At 36.9% G+C, this 17612-nt stretch overlaps 2 protein-coding genes across 3 annotated transcripts; both read left to right on the top strand.

The window, feature by feature from the left end:
- The first annotated feature begins 352 nt into the window (after positions 1-352).
- On the top strand, positions 353-6286 carry LOC131936509 (mitochondrial pyruvate carrier 1). Its single transcript, XM_059293527.1, has 5 exons — positions 353-460; positions 2368-2383; positions 2554-2634; positions 2890-3022; positions 3283-6286. The coding sequence occupies exons 1-5, from the start codon at positions 401-403 to the stop codon at positions 3485-3487; spliced, it is 495 nt and encodes a 164-aa protein (XP_059149510.1). The 5' UTR covers positions 353-400; the 3' UTR covers positions 3488-6286.
- Positions 6287-8101: 1815 nt separating this feature from the next.
- Positions 8102-16880, top strand: LOC131936506 (uncharacterized). 2 transcript variants are annotated; one of them, XM_059293518.1, is made up of 9 exons: positions 8102-8203; positions 10918-11024; positions 12157-12297; positions 12765-12777; positions 14091-14159; positions 14246-14359; positions 14530-14594; positions 15588-15705; positions 16232-16877. In XM_059293518.1, the coding sequence occupies exons 1-9, from the start codon at positions 8194-8196 to the stop codon at positions 16393-16395; spliced, it is 801 nt and encodes a 266-aa protein (XP_059149501.1). In that variant the 5' UTR covers positions 8102-8193; the 3' UTR covers positions 16396-16877. The 2 variants fall into 2 exon arrangements, with proteins under 2 accessions (XP_059149501.1, XP_059149502.1); XM_059293519.1 differs by lacking the exon at positions 10918-11024 and having other exon boundaries at positions 8130-8203; positions 16232-16880.
- The last annotated feature ends 732 nt before the right edge of the window (positions 16881-17612 follow it).

Raw genomic sequence — 17612 nt, forward strand, 5'->3', positions numbered from 1 at the left:
TTAACAGTTCCCTAAGTTTATACAATAGGCATAGGCATAGGTATAGTAAAGTTAGAGTTAGGGGTGGGTATGACATTTGTGTCTTGCTGTGGGAAGCACTTAAATTTCCGGGATTAACAATGGTTAAAATATGTTTTTTTGTAATTTTCTATACAATTTTTTTTATTTCGTTCGGGGAGGGCGGTAGACTTGCCCCCCCCCCCCCCCTCGGCACCCTCAGAAGAGATGCCTGAAAGAAACTTTTTACAGACCATTAGGCCTAATTCCCAATTTTTGGGCACAAATAGACATGCAATCCGAGAACCGTTATGGCCTATCATAACAAACCAATGTTGTGTTACAATTGTTCCGATTCAGAATTTACAGTAGATCTAGTAGCCAAGGTCGACCTCGTAGCAAAATGGCAGCTCTACTGAAGTATGTGAGGACTAAGGAGTTTAGAGACTGGATAACGAGGTATGTTCAATGCGAAACTTTGAGTAATCATTTGAAAATTATATTGATATGCCCTCTTCAGTATTTCTACGCCTATGATTAGATTTTTAACAAGTTTATACAGTTTAATTGGATAACTTTTTTCTATCTCTCTTGTACTTCTATCTTCTTTCATCTTTCTCTAGTCTCTACCTTCGAGCTCGAGTTTTAGTTTACTCAGTTCACGACTTTACGATGCCGATACGTCGGATACGACTCATTCACTTAGTTATATAGATCTAGATCTAGATCTAGATTTCATTCTAGATTTAGATATAGAAATTCTAGATTCTAGAATTGTAGATCTAAATTTTAAAAAAGGGGAGAATGTCCGGTGCCCCATACATAATCATGATAATCATTTGGAATCTTCTTTAAAAAAGGGGTGTTAGGTTACTCATCATTTACTGGTAGTTAACTAAATACTAAATAGTAAATACACTTATGACTGGCTAAACTAATGTCAATGCTAACCCTGTCCCTAACCCCAACCCTGGTCCTACCTAATTTCTAACCATAAAATTAGTCCAGATTACAATACCACTAACAACCCAACACCCCTTTTTTAAAGATTCCATTATCCACGAACACTGGTAATCATCCAATTATTCTAGATAATAGATCTACTAGATCTAGGCCTATTTAATACAATTTAAATTATGACTAGACTAGACAGTGCTAACTAGTAGTTTAAGTAGAGTAGTAACTAGACTAGATTCTAGTCCTGTAGTAGTAGTAACTACTTCTAACCCTATCCCCAAGTTTTACCACCACTGTTGGCACCACCATCAATCATTAATCGACAATGATTCTTGAATCATCATTCATAGCTGAGAAGGACTAACTATAGAGTAACTAAGGGCCCTAAGCCCTAAAGAGGCCCAAACCCTAACTGTTATTAACTAACCGTAACGTAACCCTAACTTATTAGTTATGTCTGACCATAAAACTAGAGATAACTATAACATTACTACTACAAGCAACCTAACACACCTCTTTTTGGAAGACTATATTCCATATTGCACTTGAAAGTGGTTCTTAACAGTTTTGGAGGTACCAAACCCCACCAGTTCCATATGCGCATTCACAGAACCCTTCTCAATAGTTGTATCATCTGCACTAAAAAATATAATCACAAATTTTTTGTCGCGTATGTGTCTGACTTCTGTTAACTCTGAATTAGTGGAGCAAAGTGAACTTAACTGGATCTAGGTTGGATGGGGAACTCAAATTAGGCCCCTAGTTCCCCAACTTTGCTAGTATATAATTAGACCAAATTGTGCTATTGAAGTAACATAACAAGATTGATTGTATTTAGATAAGGGCCAAGTATTCATTTTGGTTTAACTTATTTTAAGGTTTATTACATTTTTTAGTCTAGGACTAGATCTAATTACAGTTGTTTAGGCCTACATTTATTTTATTATTTGATCAGTTTTATTTAGTTTTCTCTAAATTGTTTAACTTAATCAATAAAGTAGGAATTTACTACAATCTTTATAAATAATTCTCTACATGGACACCACAATAAAAATATAATGTTCACTTAAACTCATTTTGTGGTATGGTTTAGAAGTTAAACATAAAGTGAATTTGCAATACATAATTTAGATTTTAGAATTTTGTAATTCTTCCATTAATTAATTTATATTCATTCTTTCCTCTATTTTCAAAAACATGGTGGATTTGCAGCACAGTAAGTTGTTTTTAACTTTTAATCTAAACTTAAGAGTGCAAAAGCTTTTTTTATTTTCAAATCTTATGCATAGGCCTATATAAGTATATAAATGTTTTTAAAATGTTTTAGAAACAAAGTAGGCCTTTATCCTTTTATTCAATTAAAATTTTAAAGTATTGTGTCGAATAATTATTATCAAAATTTTATCTTTTCAGCATTTTTGGGGACCAGGTAAATTATTTAAATTTAAATTTTTTTTTTTTTTTAATTGCCTTTATTCTTAATTGACATTATATTATATTTTAATCTTAGAGTTACATTTCTAACAAATTAAAGCTGTACCACATTTTTTGTGAAAGTAATGTATGTAACAAAATTTAAAATTGAAATCTGTCTTTTAGTGGCAAACTGGGGCTTGCCATTAGCTGCGCTTGGCGACCTTCAAAAGAACCCTGAAATTATTAGTGGAAAAATGACACTTGGTAAGTTATTCTGCCATACTGGTTCATTTAAGACCATGCATTCTAGTTGATTTTAAGTGAAGAAGCTGCAATAAGATATCAGATGAATTTATTAAAATATTTAAAACATCAAATATATACTGTAAGCTTTGCAATTAATCAGAAATGCATGGAAAGTCAAATTTTGAACATTATATTTGGTTAAACAAACTTACTCATTAATACTCTTATCATTTAAGCTGCTCAATACACGTTTTAATACCTGTTTACTTTCAGCTCTGTCTATATACTCATGTTTGTTCATGCGTTTTGCCTGGAAGGTCATCCCACGGAATCTTCTTCTTCTGTCTTGTCACTTCACAAATGAAGTAGCACAGCTAACTCAGGGAGCCAGGTTTATAAACTACCAGTAAGTTTCACCCAATGGTCTTTCACAATATTTTAACTCATTGTGTCATCACCTCTACCCAAGTGTTTTAGAATTCTAAATAAGAAAATTTGCTTGGTACTGGTGTGTTCTCTAACTGAACTGTATCAAACATATTTACTACTAGTGCAATTTTCTAAACCTAATAACAATAATAGAAAAAAAAACTAAGCTTGATACAGACAACAAAGAAGGACCTGTTCCTTTTCCCATTTATTTTATATGCCACTTTTCCCCCCCAGCTATTATATGACAGATGAAGACAGAAAGAAATACCATGCTCAGTTTGTGGATCAAGTTGTCCATGAGAACCCAGGGGAATTCCCACTGGTCCACGCCATTGCTCACCCACCTCCCTACAGCGAGCTGGAAATCAAGAAAGAGGTTGAAGAGTTTGATAAGTTTTATGTTGTCAAGCCAGACACCAAGGTGAAATCCACCATTTAAACTAAGCACTGAGCCAGTGCAGTTTTTAGAAGTAGTTGGTCAATGAAATGTTATACAGACCATGTAAAAATGAGTTCCTGGGGTAACATCATGGACTGGTACTTGGGGAACTTTAGTGTTTCTGGAACTACAACACGTGCTGCCTTTTTTAAGTCTGGGTGTTTTTATAAGCTTGTTTAGTTTTTAAAACGGTGGTTCTCATTGGTGATCAGTTGTCATCATTAAAAAATACATTTTGGTTCTAATTAATGCAACAGATATTATGCAAACAAAAATGGCTTTTTCTTGCGTTGTTGTCATGGGGAAATGCAATCAAATATTCTGTAACATCAAAAACATGATTTAAAATAATGTAACTAATGATTTCAATCATAAATTTTGAGTAATTTAAAATATTGTTAATAAAATTAGACTGGCTATTCAGACAGCCTAATTAAGATTGCTTCATTTGAAGTTGACTTGTTTCACTAGTTTTAAAGCACCATTGAACACCAAACACTTACCTATGTTGAAATTTGATTTTTAGCCTTTTGGTAGATAGATGCCTATGTAATGCTGATACCATTTTAAAATTCATTTTTAAAGTTTTTATACAGAAATTGCTAAACTTATACTAAAATTGAAACCATAAGGTATTTAGGTTTTTTTTCTCTGTTACGTTGACCTAAAAATTCAAGAGACCATTCTTGTTAAATTTGTTTCTGGTTGTTTGGATATAAAAATGTGAGGTAAAGTTTATTAGATCTCATGTGTGGATCGGGATATGCATTACAATAATTCATTCTCAAGAATCATAATTGTGTGAGCTTGTGTGATTTTTTAATGTTTGGAATTGAATGATAGATTTTTAAAATTATTATTTGTGAGTTGTATATTCAAGTATTTATCACTAGCACAAAATATTTATTAGTTTGGTTAGTTACATTGTTATGATAGTCTACAAAAAAGAATAACCACCTATTTAAGCAGAGCTTTCTCTTCTCTAATGCTCATATTGTAACACCACTGAAATAACTGATGAGTCAAGGTCAGTTAGGTGCAGGCTGCCAGTGTTGTCACCTTTTATTCTATGTGTGTACACATTTCTGGCAGATTTAACATTTTTATTAGGAAATAAACAAAAATAAAGAAATTTTGCATTGTAAATTTGATTTACCTTGTGTTTTTGTTTAGAAATGTTATAATTTCTGTAGTTGACTGACTAAAATTCCACAATTACAACTTCCTGTTTAAATGCTCAAATTTTGCTAGTTGACGATTCGGCTTTGGTTAACTATTTTTCGAACACTGTGATATTTTGGTGTTTGTTTCAATGCAAGTGTTGTCAAAAATAACTAATTTGTTACTCTTTTGTCTTATTAGTTTAAAATTGTAGTCTATTATTTTTTGAGTATTAACTTGCGCATTTCAACTTTTAGTTTTATTTATATAATTAGCCCTTTTGAAAATTATATCATAATTTTTTAAAGACTAACTTGTTTTGGTTGGGTGTTTTATAACAACTGTATCTAACATTTTCCTTGTTTTCTTTTATATGGTGTGGATTTATTCTAATGGTGCTTTACTGAACATGTATTGCTTCTGTGTTGTAACTTGTCAGACTTAAGATCCATCCAGCTTTAACATCTGCTGCACAACCTTGTCAAGTTCAATTATTTCTCCCTGGTTTTAAAGACTGTAAAAATACACATTTTTAAATTGCTGCATCACGAATAGTTTGTTCTGTTTATTTATAGAGAGTATTTTGTAGGATAATAATAATACAAAATACAAACTGTGAGTTGTTTATCATTTTATAGGAAGAATCAATTATGATAAATAGGAAATAGATTAAATTATAGCGACACATGCAGTGACTGGAGTAAAGTGAGACTGAAGCACGCTGTGACAGGTAAAGTTTGACTGACATGCTGTGACAAGTGTGACTGACACATGCTGTGACTGTCAGTGCCACATGTGACTTGTGTGTACATGACTTGTGCTTTGAGTGACCATTGTTACATACTTTTGTTGCCTTGCTGTAGTGGCAGCTAATTAATTTTTGTTGATTAGTTAACATATGCAAATAGTACATGTTAATGAGATGAAGTATCTGTTGCTTAAAGCCTGTGGTGAGCTGGTCAGCAAGTGGCTTAGAGTGGACAGAGTGTAGTGTTGGCTGGTCAATCTCTTACATACTGAAACAGTTTTAACTTGATCATTACTAATACCAGTGTTGTGAACTTGCTTGTCTAGTTGATTGATGGATTTTTTGTTTATGTTAGATGTCATCTTATCTGGTTGTTAAATGACATTTTTTCTAGTTCTTAGATATCATCATGTTTGGTTGTTAGATGTCATCTTGTTTGGTTGCTAGATGTCATCTTGTTTGGTTGTTTGATGACATTTTAAAATAGTTCTTAAATGTCATCTTGTTTATTTGTTAGATGTCATCTTTGTATACTGGTAAGGCCAACTGTGTTAGTGTAAATGACTTTTATATTGGTAGTTAGAGAACACACTTTGCTGATGAAATACAGGTAGTATTTAGATTTTTCTTCTCCGTAAATCAGTCACCATCTTGTAAAATAAGTTTTAATATACTGTCATCCAAATGTCAATTTGTTTAACAGCATGTTTGGTTGATGTATTGTTCCACTAATGTAAGAAAAAAAAATGCAATAAAACCAAACCACACATTTTTTTCTCTCCAACTAAAGCTTGAACGTAACATTGTTTTTAGTTTTACTAGCTAGCCTGTGTTGTGTTTTTGTTGTTAAGAAGTCAGTAACAGCATTATTAAAGTATTAATCCCCTTTATACTTCTTTGTCTCGTTGAATTCTTTCTTAGTTGAATTGATGTCATTTATTACTAAACCATCAGTTTCTAATGATACTTCATAGCACCTTAAGCTTTTAAGAAAAGCATTTTTGTTTTTAATTGAAAAAAATTTATGGTAGAGTAATTTTTTTTGGGGGGTGGGCTGGCAATATAACTTTATAAGCTAGTGATGTAGTGTTGCATTTGTCAGACTAATTTATAACTTTGGTGTTAACAAAAAAATGAGTTCTTTTGGCTTTGAAAATGTTGGCCTAGCCTGCTACTTTAAAAACAAAAATTATAGGTGGGGGGTGAAATTAATACACCAGATAAAATGTAACAATATCCTGCACCTGCATTGACAGGACGTGAAATCTAATATATGCCTTTATCAGCGCAAAATTTATATCTTGTATACACATCTGCCTATAAGATTATTGCTGAGAAGTGCTGCTCTACACAGGACTCAATGTTAACTGTGTCAGGCTGCTGTTGTACTAAAGTATACTGTAGGTGTAGGGTTATTAATTATCTAGTAGGTGTTTACCCTGGATGACTTTGAAGCATGCCTAAAGATGACACTAATTAACTAACGAAAAAAAAAAAGTGTGGTGCTATCTATGACCTTGTTAAGACAACACACTGAATACTGAAGTGTTATCATTGGTTAAAAGATTATCTTAGGCTCTACAGGTAGGCGTGTTGTATGCCTTACATGACAGGTCATAGTGCTGATCTACTGGTCAGTGCACTGACACTGTATGGACTATACTTGACACCATTATTATGACCTTTGCAGTGGTGCTATAGGTCATGTCACTGACATTAAAATTATAACCTGACACCCTTTATATGGTATTAGGAGAGGTGCAATTAATCATATCAGTGACACTATTAAAATTATTCCTGACATTTAGAGTGGTGTTATAGGTCATCTTAGTGATACCTTTAAAATTATACTTGATACCATTATTATAACATCCGAAGTGGCGTTTTACTGGTGATTGCATTTAACACCAATAATGCAACATCTGTCACGTTTTAACTACCTTCCAAATGGTTTCATGTTGTGTAGTCACCATTGCGTCACTGATGTTTATTACAAGAGTCACGTGACACTGACATGGTGTCCCATTGCTCCATGGTTCAGATGGTGTTCTAGTACAGACACCATTGATTAACGCGACACCACACGTGTCTTGCTTGTACACACTAGAACTATTCACATTTGCCAGCATGAAGCAAACGTTGATTGAATAAAATGACGATAATAGCCTATAAAACAGCCATAGACGTATCTTTGAGTTTAATAAGGCCACACGCCCGAGTTGTTGTAACCGTTGAAGTTTGAACTCTACCCCCGAACCCGACACCTGATTCAAGTTACTTGGCCTACAAGATCGATATCCTTTTTGTGACTGTACACAAACATCTAAGACTTAACACGTGACCAGAGATTGATTTTTTTTTCTTTACAATACTTGAACACAAGAGCAAATATTTTAAACTAATCGATATGCATAACATTGATCTCGATTGCGTCAGCTTAGAATGTGGAAGTTATGCAGATATGAACAGACACAACTTCATACTTAGGATGAATAATGTAGCAACATTGAACTGCTGATCCCAAGTCCCGCAACTCTTCGTTTTCTTTCTGTTGGGGTAACCTTAAAAAGTTGCAGACGACTGTCTTTTGTATGCTGTAACTTGTGTTTTACACACCCGGATAAGCTAAGACATTCTTGCATGTGTTAAAAAAATTCTATTTCTATCAAGAAGTCTAACCCATCCTTTTCAGTATCCGTTTACAATGAGGGTTAGAATAGCGTAACTAATTTATTCGATTATCTCCCTTGGTCTAAGAAGGTCAGATAAAAATAGCGATAATGAAGTTTGCCAGAGAATGCCGTTCAGTAAGTTTTTATAAAAAAATTATGTCACCTTTAGATTTTTATTGGGTGTAGGGAGGACATGTGTTGGGTTTCGACCAATATTCGGTTGTTTACATTCGACAACCGTCTGCGCCGTATCCTGTTCAATGCTTGAGCGATTCGATACGGTTCACTTAACACACTCTATCATAATCATGTTCTCTGTGTAGCACACGTTAAAACAAAAGCAGGACAGCACACACACACATAAGGGGGTGTAATTGTGCTGTGGTATAGAAAACACCGTTTTGGCTAGACTGTAAATAAATAAAACAGGCACGTTTCAGGGCAAACCTTGTGTGTGTGTTGTTTGCAAGTCATTGTTTACTTCCTAGTGGGCTATACACAAGGACGGGGGGAAGGGGGGGGGGGGAGAAACCTACCTACATGTAGGTGCAGGCTGTATAAGATGTATAATAAGAGTTGTTGTTTTTTTTTAATTATTATTACTGTATTCACTTGCAAATATACACATATGAACATCTAAAAATCTAATATTTAGATCCTTGATGTGTCATTCAGAATTATATCCTAGGAGTCGGCCACATCCCATAAAGCATGATGATTAGGTCGGGGATTGGTAGGAATCAAATCCAGGGCAGGGTTTCTTTCTGACATTTTTTTCTCTTGGGGAATGGGGTGGCTTAACCTCCCGGGGAGGGGGTGGGGTGCACTCACTTGAAACTTTCGAGGGATGTGGGGGCGGCCACCGGTAAAACATATATTTTCTTTATTGTTTGTCTGTGTGTGAGTGTGTGTGTGGGGGGGGGGGGTATAGAGATACAGTCTACATTTATTTACTCTTGTCCCTGGAGAGATGAATGAAGTTTTATATTTTAAACATTCGGTGTGTTTGACACAAATATCACATTAAAAAAATATACAGACACATACACCCGATCTTGCAGAATTTCAACCAGTCACATATGTGTTATCTTTCAACACTTTCTGTAGCTACTTGAATGTTATAGGTCTAGTTGCATGTCGTCACACTGGTGTAGTTAGTTTTATATTAGCTATTTGTGGAACAAGCTTGTTTCCTAGGGTGACATTTCTTATTAAATAGCAGCATTTTTATTTTCTGTTTTAGTATCAGTAACAAAACCTTTTTTTTGCTCTATCAAATGCCATCATATTCTCGGTATTCATGTCAAATAAAACGTCAAGAACAACAACCCGCTCTTTTCTTGACGAAACTAATCAACTTGAGTTGTTTCCCTTCTCAGACGCTTCCATTAAAATATAAATGCTAAAAAAAATAAAAATATAATGAAGCGAAAATTAGCGAATAACGACTTAATATTATTAAAAAAGCAAGGGGGGAGTTGATAAACAAAGCTAATTATCACTTGACCTGGAAAAGAAACAATAGAACGCAGACACACCTTTTCAGATCGTGGAAACTGTTGTTCAATATCCTTGGCTGTTATATACTGAAACAGTCGTCTTCTCCACATGATAATATTTCTCACGTTTTTATCGCATACATCAAACTTGTGTTGCACACAGAGGCGTAGCGACCCTTCCCGCGCCTGGGGACAAACTTTCGATTTGCACCCCCCTCGAACTTTTTATTTGCACGCCCCCCTCAAACTTTCAATTTGTTTTTCCAACCCATTTTGGCGCCCTCCCTAAGGTCGGCGCCCGGGGACATATGTCCCCCCCCCCCCCCAAAAAAAATTATACCAGAATTTTAAAATATTTTTCCCCATTACATCGATACCAATTTTTGTGTGTCCAGCTTCAGTAGGAGCTAAGATATGGCCTTTTAAAAATTTGTGGGCGTGCCTTATACAGCTAATCGTAATTCACGTCATTACTAAAAGTGGGCTTAATTTGGTTGGTAGGATTCCACCCATGAAAAGAAAATCTAGTTAAACAAACGCTGTTGAACACACAACTGGATGCTAAATGAATGGGGAGGGGATCGGGAACGAAAAGGAATTATGACGATGTCTATGATGGTGATTGTAAGAATTAAATTTAGATTTAAAAGGCTTGTCACTGGAGGTGGTGTGTGTGTTGTGCGGAGGCGTAGCGATGGAGGGGGGGGGGGGGCAGGGGGTACATATGTCCCCGGGCGCCGACCCTAGGGGCGCCAAAAGGGGTTGGGAAAAAAATAAAACCTCATTTTAGCTGCAGTTTTGAATTACAAATATTTTAAAAAAAGGTATAGGGGGGCGCCATATTTAAAGTTTGTCCCCGGGCGCCGGGAGGGATCGCTACGCCTCTGGTGTTGTGTGTGTATGTAGGGATCTCCTTTCATATATGACGTTAGCCTCTTTATAACCTTCACCACATTTCCAACACACAACCTCCCAACCTATAAATATTCCAACACACAACCTCCCAACCTATACATATTCCAACACACAACCTCCCAACCTATAAATATTCCAACACACAACCTCCCAACCTATAAATATTCCAACACACAACCTCCCAACCTATAAATATTCCAACACACAACCTCCCAACCTATAAATATTCCAACACACAACCTCCCAACCTATAAATATTCCAACACACAACCTCCCAACCTATAAATATTATTATTTTAAAATTACAATGTATATTCGGCATAAGATAAAACTGCCCCCCCCCCCCCTCCTCTAGCAGCAGCCTTGTGTCGCAATTTCTGGACGTCCCGCGTAAAATTGTTAACCTCCATTTTTCTCTTTCATGCGACAAATTAGAACTAGATTGTCTTGAAAAGAAACGTACGGTTGTCATCACTGTCATCAGTGTATTGACCGGGATTACCCTGATCCTTTTCATTTCAACAGTGGGGAAACTGTTTAAGGTATTTTTATGTTTACTTGAACTGGCGCTTATTACAGTACAAAATGAAATGTTTTAATCAATAGCTAGGCCTACTCTTAAAGTAGGGGAAGGGGATTTGTTATGGAGTGTGTTTGAGATTAATCCACACTTGCATTGTTATTTCAAGAAAAAAAAAACAATTAGCACAGTTAATTGTAAATTTACCAAGGATGTCACTATTTGAAATCCCAAATTGACCAAAGTTAACAGATAAATGTATGTCACTATGTGACGTCCCAAAGACAACAGATACATATATGTTACTATGTGACGTCCCAAAGTGACCAAAGACAACAGATACATGTATGTTACTATGTGACGTCCCAAAGACAACAGATACATGTATGTTACTATGTGACGTCCCAAAGACAACAGATACATATATACTATGTGACGTCCCAAAGTGACCAAAGATAACAGATACATATATGTTACTATGTGACGTCCCAAAGTGACCAAAGACAACAGATACATGTATGTTACTATGTGACGTCCCAAAGTGACCAAAGATAACAGATACATGTATGTCACTATGTGACGTCCCAAAGACAACAGATACATGTATGTTACTATGTGACGTCCCAAAGTGACCAAAGATAACAGATACATGTATGTCACTATGTGACGTCCCAAAGACAACAGATACATATATGTTACTATGTGACGTCCCAAAGTGACCAAAGACAACAGATACATGTATGTTACTATGTGACGTCCCAAAGACAACAGATACATATATACTATGTGACGTCCCAAAGTGACCAAAGATAACAGATACATATATGTTACTATGCGACGTCCCAAATTGACCAAAGATAACAGATACATGTATGTCACGATGTGATGTCCCAAATAGACCAAAGATAACAGATACATGTATGTCTCTATGTGACGTCCTAAAGACAACACATACATATATGTCTCTATGTGACGTCCCAAAACTGACCAAAGATAACAGATACATGTATGTCACTATGTGACCCCCAAAGACAACAGATACATGTATGTCACTAATTGACGTCCCAAATTGACAGATACATGCATCATACTATGGGGCGGCCCTTAAGTGCAGAATCCATGTAGAAGTTGGAAGTGGGTTTTTTTTTTTACAGAATGGTGACTTCGGTGAAAAGTTCTGCGTCAGCTCTAACTTAAACTACGTCACACTGGTCAGCAGGGAGATGACCAAGACTCACTACGATGCGGACAGTGGTCATATCTGTGCCGAAGATTATGGGACGATTCTAGATCTGGTAACAGGGCATTGATTGCATCTCATGACGGAACAAAGCTAAACTTAGTCTTCTAAAAAGTTAATTAATAATTATTTATATATTATAGTTATTTGGGACGGCGTGGCCTAATCTGTAAAGTGCTAGGCTGCAAAACCGACTGCAAAACCGAAAGTCTCGAGTTCAAATCCGGGTCCAAATCAGAAGCATGTTCCCGAAACCACCCAGCTCTGTTTGGGAAAATAAAGGCGGCTGGGCAAAGTGCTGGCCACACCTTCCCTTTATATGCCGAGGTCAAGAAACATAAACTCTACTTCATCTGCCTAATGATCCATTAGGTCTAAAGAGGATTCTTTTTATAGATATAGATATTATAATCGAAATCTCATTTATTTTGTTTTGTGATTTTTATTTATTGGATCGTATTTTAAGTGTTTGTTCCTGTAGTTGAATATATAAATATTTGTAAATGATTTTTGTTTTCACAGGCCATTGATTTAGGTAAGATGTTTAACCCTAGATGATCCATTCAGGTAAGAAAATCTATGATTATCAATGTCTCACCACAGTGGATACTGCTTGGGACCCGAACATCGGGAAAATATCTGTGAGTGTAGCACTGACTGCAGATTAATTACTAGATGCTACGGCGTTTCATTATCCTACTAAATCTACTGTGTCTCATTAGTGCTAGTCACCCTATCGCATCTTGTGTTTTCCATTTGGCAATGCATCAATAGTTCAAGGCAATGACACATTAGTTATATGCCCTCAGGGAGGTGGTGATGGTGGTGGGGGGGGGGGGGTCCCACATTACATTTTTCCTAACACTGGTAATTTATTACTTTACCCCAAAAAAAAAATCAACAATTCCTAAATTATTATTTTTTTCTTTCATTTGATTTATGTTTATTTCCCTGCTCTAACGTAGATATTAATGTTAAAGATTAGATCAATTATGGATAGTCGATATTCCACCCCTACTTTTTGTTGTATATTTTCCTCCATGTGGGGAGGGGGTGGACGACACTTGGAAACCCGGAAGGGGGAGTAGACAATGTTAAAGTGTATATTTTCGATATAAATTGTATATTTTTGCTATTTTGACCACGCGCGGATGGGAATGGGGGGTGGAGGGGAGGGGTTGTAATGTCTGAGAGAAACTCCGGCAATATATTGTTTTTTTTTAAAATGCTGTATAAATGCTGTAACTTAAAGAATATCACACGTTTGTGAATTTGTCTTATACACGACTCAGATTATTCATATTATTCACTTATTCCAAATCAAACCTTAACTAGGGCTTGGGATAAACTTCTTCTTCTTCTTCGTTCTTAATTTTTAGTGTTGGGAGGGATCGAGCCTTATCTGCCAGAGGGTTTGAACTCAAGACTTTTTTTTCAAATTTATCAACCATGAGCTTTGCCGACTCGACCATGCTTCCATCACAATTAAGGATTACGTGTCAACTGGTTATGCGCCATTGAGGCCATTGACTCCGATTTCAGCCTGCTTTTCTTTCTGGATTTGCTTCCATAGCCTTTGTCCAACCAAGAACAAACTACAAGGCAGCAGTTATTTGATTTTGGAGTTGTCTCTCCTAGAAGAGAGCCTCATCTGCCCGAGGGTTCGAACTCGAGACTTTTCGGTTTAGTAACCATGAGCTTTACTGACTCGAACACGCCGACCCCATAAACAACAAGTGGTCTCAACTCCCCACATAAAGTGCGTGGGGGACACCCACATAAAGTATGTGGGGGACACCCAAACTCAGGGACGAATCTTTGAGTTAAGACAATTTTTTTTTCTTTTAGAACTTAGGCTCCCCCGTGCGTCAGCACTGAAATATATTGTACCAGAGAATAACCTCAGTCAAATCACAGGTGAGTACCACTCGGTTAGCCCACGGTGACCTTTTAAAGTTCTATAAATAAAATCACGTGACCGTTTTATTTTTTTTCCTCTCCAGATGACGTCATAAACAACCTGTTCCTCGCTTTGAACGAGTCCAGCATCAACCCCGCGTTCGAGCACGTGAAAGAGGTGAAGGTCACACCCAACAGCCTCGTTATCCTGCATCCAGGTCAGGATCTAACTAACCGCGGCACGCGACGGCTTAACGTCAAATCTCGCGAATTATCTCGCCATGTCGTGCATCAGACTGGCTAGGCCAGTAGTTAACAACGTAACTATTTCCGTGCATGTTGTCCGTCTGTAACGTTCGATCTGATTGGCTGATATTATCTTCTACAGGCATGTATTACATTTATGCTTCGGTGGTGTACAATCTCAGTCTCCCTTTGGACACACTGAACAAGGTAAGTGTCATGGAAATGACGTATGGGAGGGTGGGGGGAGGGGGGTAGTCGAGTTGGGCTGTCCGTAAACGGTTTCATTTTTCTCCGAGGGGGGAGAAGACTCTTGCAACTTCCTGTGGTAGGGGTGAAGGGGGAGATGCACGCTCGAAACTACCGAGAAATAATGTTTACAGTACACATTTACATTTTTTTCTTCTTCTTGGAGGAGGAGGGAGATGGACGTGGTCTAGATAAATGCCAGAAAGAAACACTATCTGTAACCAAAGTCACATGCTAACATGGGAAAGGTAGGGGTGGGTTTGAGATACTGAATTTGTTAATAGTGCATTTCGTGCGAGAGGGTTGCTATAAATTATGACCCTAGCCCATTTTGTATTTTTTTCAAAATTAAAAAATGGAAAGAGCATGTTCGTTTGTATTTAATTATTGCAATTTCAGGCAAAGTCTAATGACGTCAATCGAGACAAGAGGTGGGGGTTGATTGTCTTTTAATGACCATCGAGGGTTGGGTAAATTTAAAGACGTGACGTCATTTACTGACGCTACTAGTGTCCTACAAGAATTGCGCATCAAGTTTTGCTCTGGCATCAAGTGGTTGGTGGCTGAATCGGTCACATAATCGCTACCATTTCCTAGCAGAATCGGTTCTATCGAGTCGTAGTATCGTGACAAAATCCCAACATAGCTTTAGTATCGTGACAAAATTTCCCAATCAGAGCTCGGCTGTTTGACGTCGCTGAGACATGTGCTGGAAATGACACAGGACTAAAACCTTTAACCACAACAATAGCCCTAAACATCACCTCAGCAATAACCCTAAACATAACTTCAGCAATAGCTTTAAACATAACCTGAGCAATTGCCCTAACCATATCCTCAACAATAATCCAAGATAACATCAGCAATACATGTACACCTAACTGTACAGCTAACTTCAACTCTAACCCTAACCATGAGATACTGTACAGCCAAGCCAACTTCATCTTTCCCCAGACGTTGTACCTCCACCTCCACCGAACAAGCCCCACAGAGGAAGCGTCCAGTATCCTAGCAACGTCAGCTCACACCTGCTGTGCCAGGTGCCACCAGGCGGTCCAGACCGCTTACACGAGTTAGTGACCCTTGTTTTTATTTTGGGCGGAATCTCCTAAGTGACCCTCTTTACTTTCGGTGGTATGTCATTAGGGACCCTCTTTACATTCGGTGGTATGTCATTATGGACCCTCTTTACTTTTGGTGGTATGTCATTAGGGACCCTCTTTACATTCGGTGGTATGTCATTAGGGACCCTCTTTACTTTTGGTGGTATGTCATTAGGGACCCTCTTTACATTCGGTGGTATGTCATTAGGGACCCTCTTTACTTTCGGCGGTATGTCATTAGTGACCCTGTTTACTTTCGGTGGTATGTCATTAGCCTAGTTCGTGCCATGGGTCTAGGTGAGTTCAGAAAATCTAAACAATCCACTCGAAAGTTAAGGTATACGAACGCCACACAGCGCCACCAAACCTGATGAAAGCATGTCAAATGATAATCAGCCACAAATCAGTTTTTGCCCCCAGCCCCACCATCCTTCTCCCCCCCCCCTCCCCAAATGATTGAACGATCGTAACGATTATAATTTATTGTACATGCAGGTCACCTGAGGCAGCTCGAGGCTGGGGATAGCCTGCAGGTTTCCGTTTCCGGCCCCGGTCACGTGTTGGAGAATTTTAAACTGGACAGCCAATCATCGTTCATCGGCGTCACCACACTGGCCGCCGACATACACCTAGCACAGATACAGCGCAAATACATTTAGCTACCTTAAAAAAATGCCGTGATATTGGATGTCTAAACACAATGTAAACAATAAATTATTAAAATTATTTAATATTTTGACTTTTGATTTGATTTCTGTGTGGATCCGTGGAATCTTGCCATCCGTTATTCATCTTGTACAAAATCGATGAGTATCTCTGATGACAATACACCAGTCTCTAAGTTTAAGCTGTTTAGATGTAAAATAAACGATGTTTTCCAGCTTTAAACTTGAATGTGTCACAGTAAATGTAGAAAAACTGTCCATATCCACACAGAGACAGCAGTCAGACAGTTTACACAAATAAATGACAGTGTTGAAAGACACACATTTTAATTTTCTGCTTATAAACAACACTAGGAAAACTATGGTATCAACAGACACAGATGTCATTAATCAGCATGTGTAATGGGCAGTGAATAATGTTATATAACAAGCCAGAATTTTGTTTTAAATAAAAATCTACGTGTAGCCCAGGTCTACTTGCTTTTAACTTGTTTGAACCACAGTTTGGCTAGTTTATATATCGTGGGTAGGATTACTTTACGATACTAGCTCAAATGTTAGCTTCTGTATGACCTTCCATAGAAGTATTTGTATTCGGTATGAATGTATGCTACAGAAGTATTTGTATTTGATAATTATGTGTGTAATCTTCAGAAGTATTTGTATTCGATATTAATGTAAGCTACAGAAGTATTTGTATTCGATATGTCTGTAGCCTACAGTAGTAATTGTATTCTATATGAATGTATGCTACATAAGTGTTTGTATATGATATGACTGTAAGCTACAGAAGTATTTGTTTACGATATGAATGTATGCTACAGAAGTATTTGTATACGATATTAATGTACGCTACATAAGTATCTGTATACGATATGAATGTACGCTACAGAAGTATTTGTTTACGATATGAATGTATGCTACAGAAATATTTGTATACGATATGAATGTATACTACAGAAGTAATTGTATACGAAATGTCTGTAAGCTACATCACGGGTAGGAGACCAAAGGTCGAAACATTCAATTTTGTTTTGTAAATCAACAATCCTTGAGCGATTTTAATAAACAATCATTTTTAAACAATGTATTTTATCAATATTTATGTTCTTCACATGACTACTTTTCTAAAAAAAATACGTTCTTAAAACCGTAAATAAAGCAGGCCTATTGTCTAGTGTTTCTTCCAGGCAACTCTTCAAGGGGGGTTG

Source organism: Physella acuta, unplaced genomic scaffold (genome assembly GCF_028476545.2).
Source record: "Physella acuta isolate Inbredline_101_S28 unplaced genomic scaffold, ASM2847654v3 ptg000179l, whole genome shotgun sequence".
In the NCBI taxonomy this organism is placed as follows: domain Eukaryota; kingdom Metazoa; phylum Mollusca; class Gastropoda; family Physidae; genus Physella; species Physella acuta.

Excerpts from the sequence above, each read along its gene's own strand:
- LOC131936509 (XM_059293527.1), top strand. The coding sequence starts at position 401 with ATGGCAGCTCTACTGAAGTATGTGAGGACTAAGGAGTTTAGAGACTGG. Across the intron at positions 2,635-2,889 it reads TAGTGGAAAAATGACACTTG|CTCTGTCTATATACTCATGT; the intron begins GTAAGTTATTCT and ends GTTTACTTTCAG. Across the intron at positions 3,023-3,282 it reads GCCAGGTTTATAAACTACCA|CTATTATATGACAGATGAAG; the intron begins GTAAGTTTCACC and ends TTTCCCCCCCAG.
- LOC131936506 (XM_059293518.1), top strand. Across the intron at positions 11,025-12,156 it reads CAGTGGGGAAACTGTTTAAG|AATGGTGACTTCGGTGAAAA; the intron begins GTATTTTTATGT and ends TTTTTTTTACAG. Across the intron at positions 14,595-15,587 it reads CTTTGGACACACTGAACAAG|ACGTTGTACCTCCACCTCCA; the intron begins GTAAGTGTCATG and ends ATCTTTCCCCAG.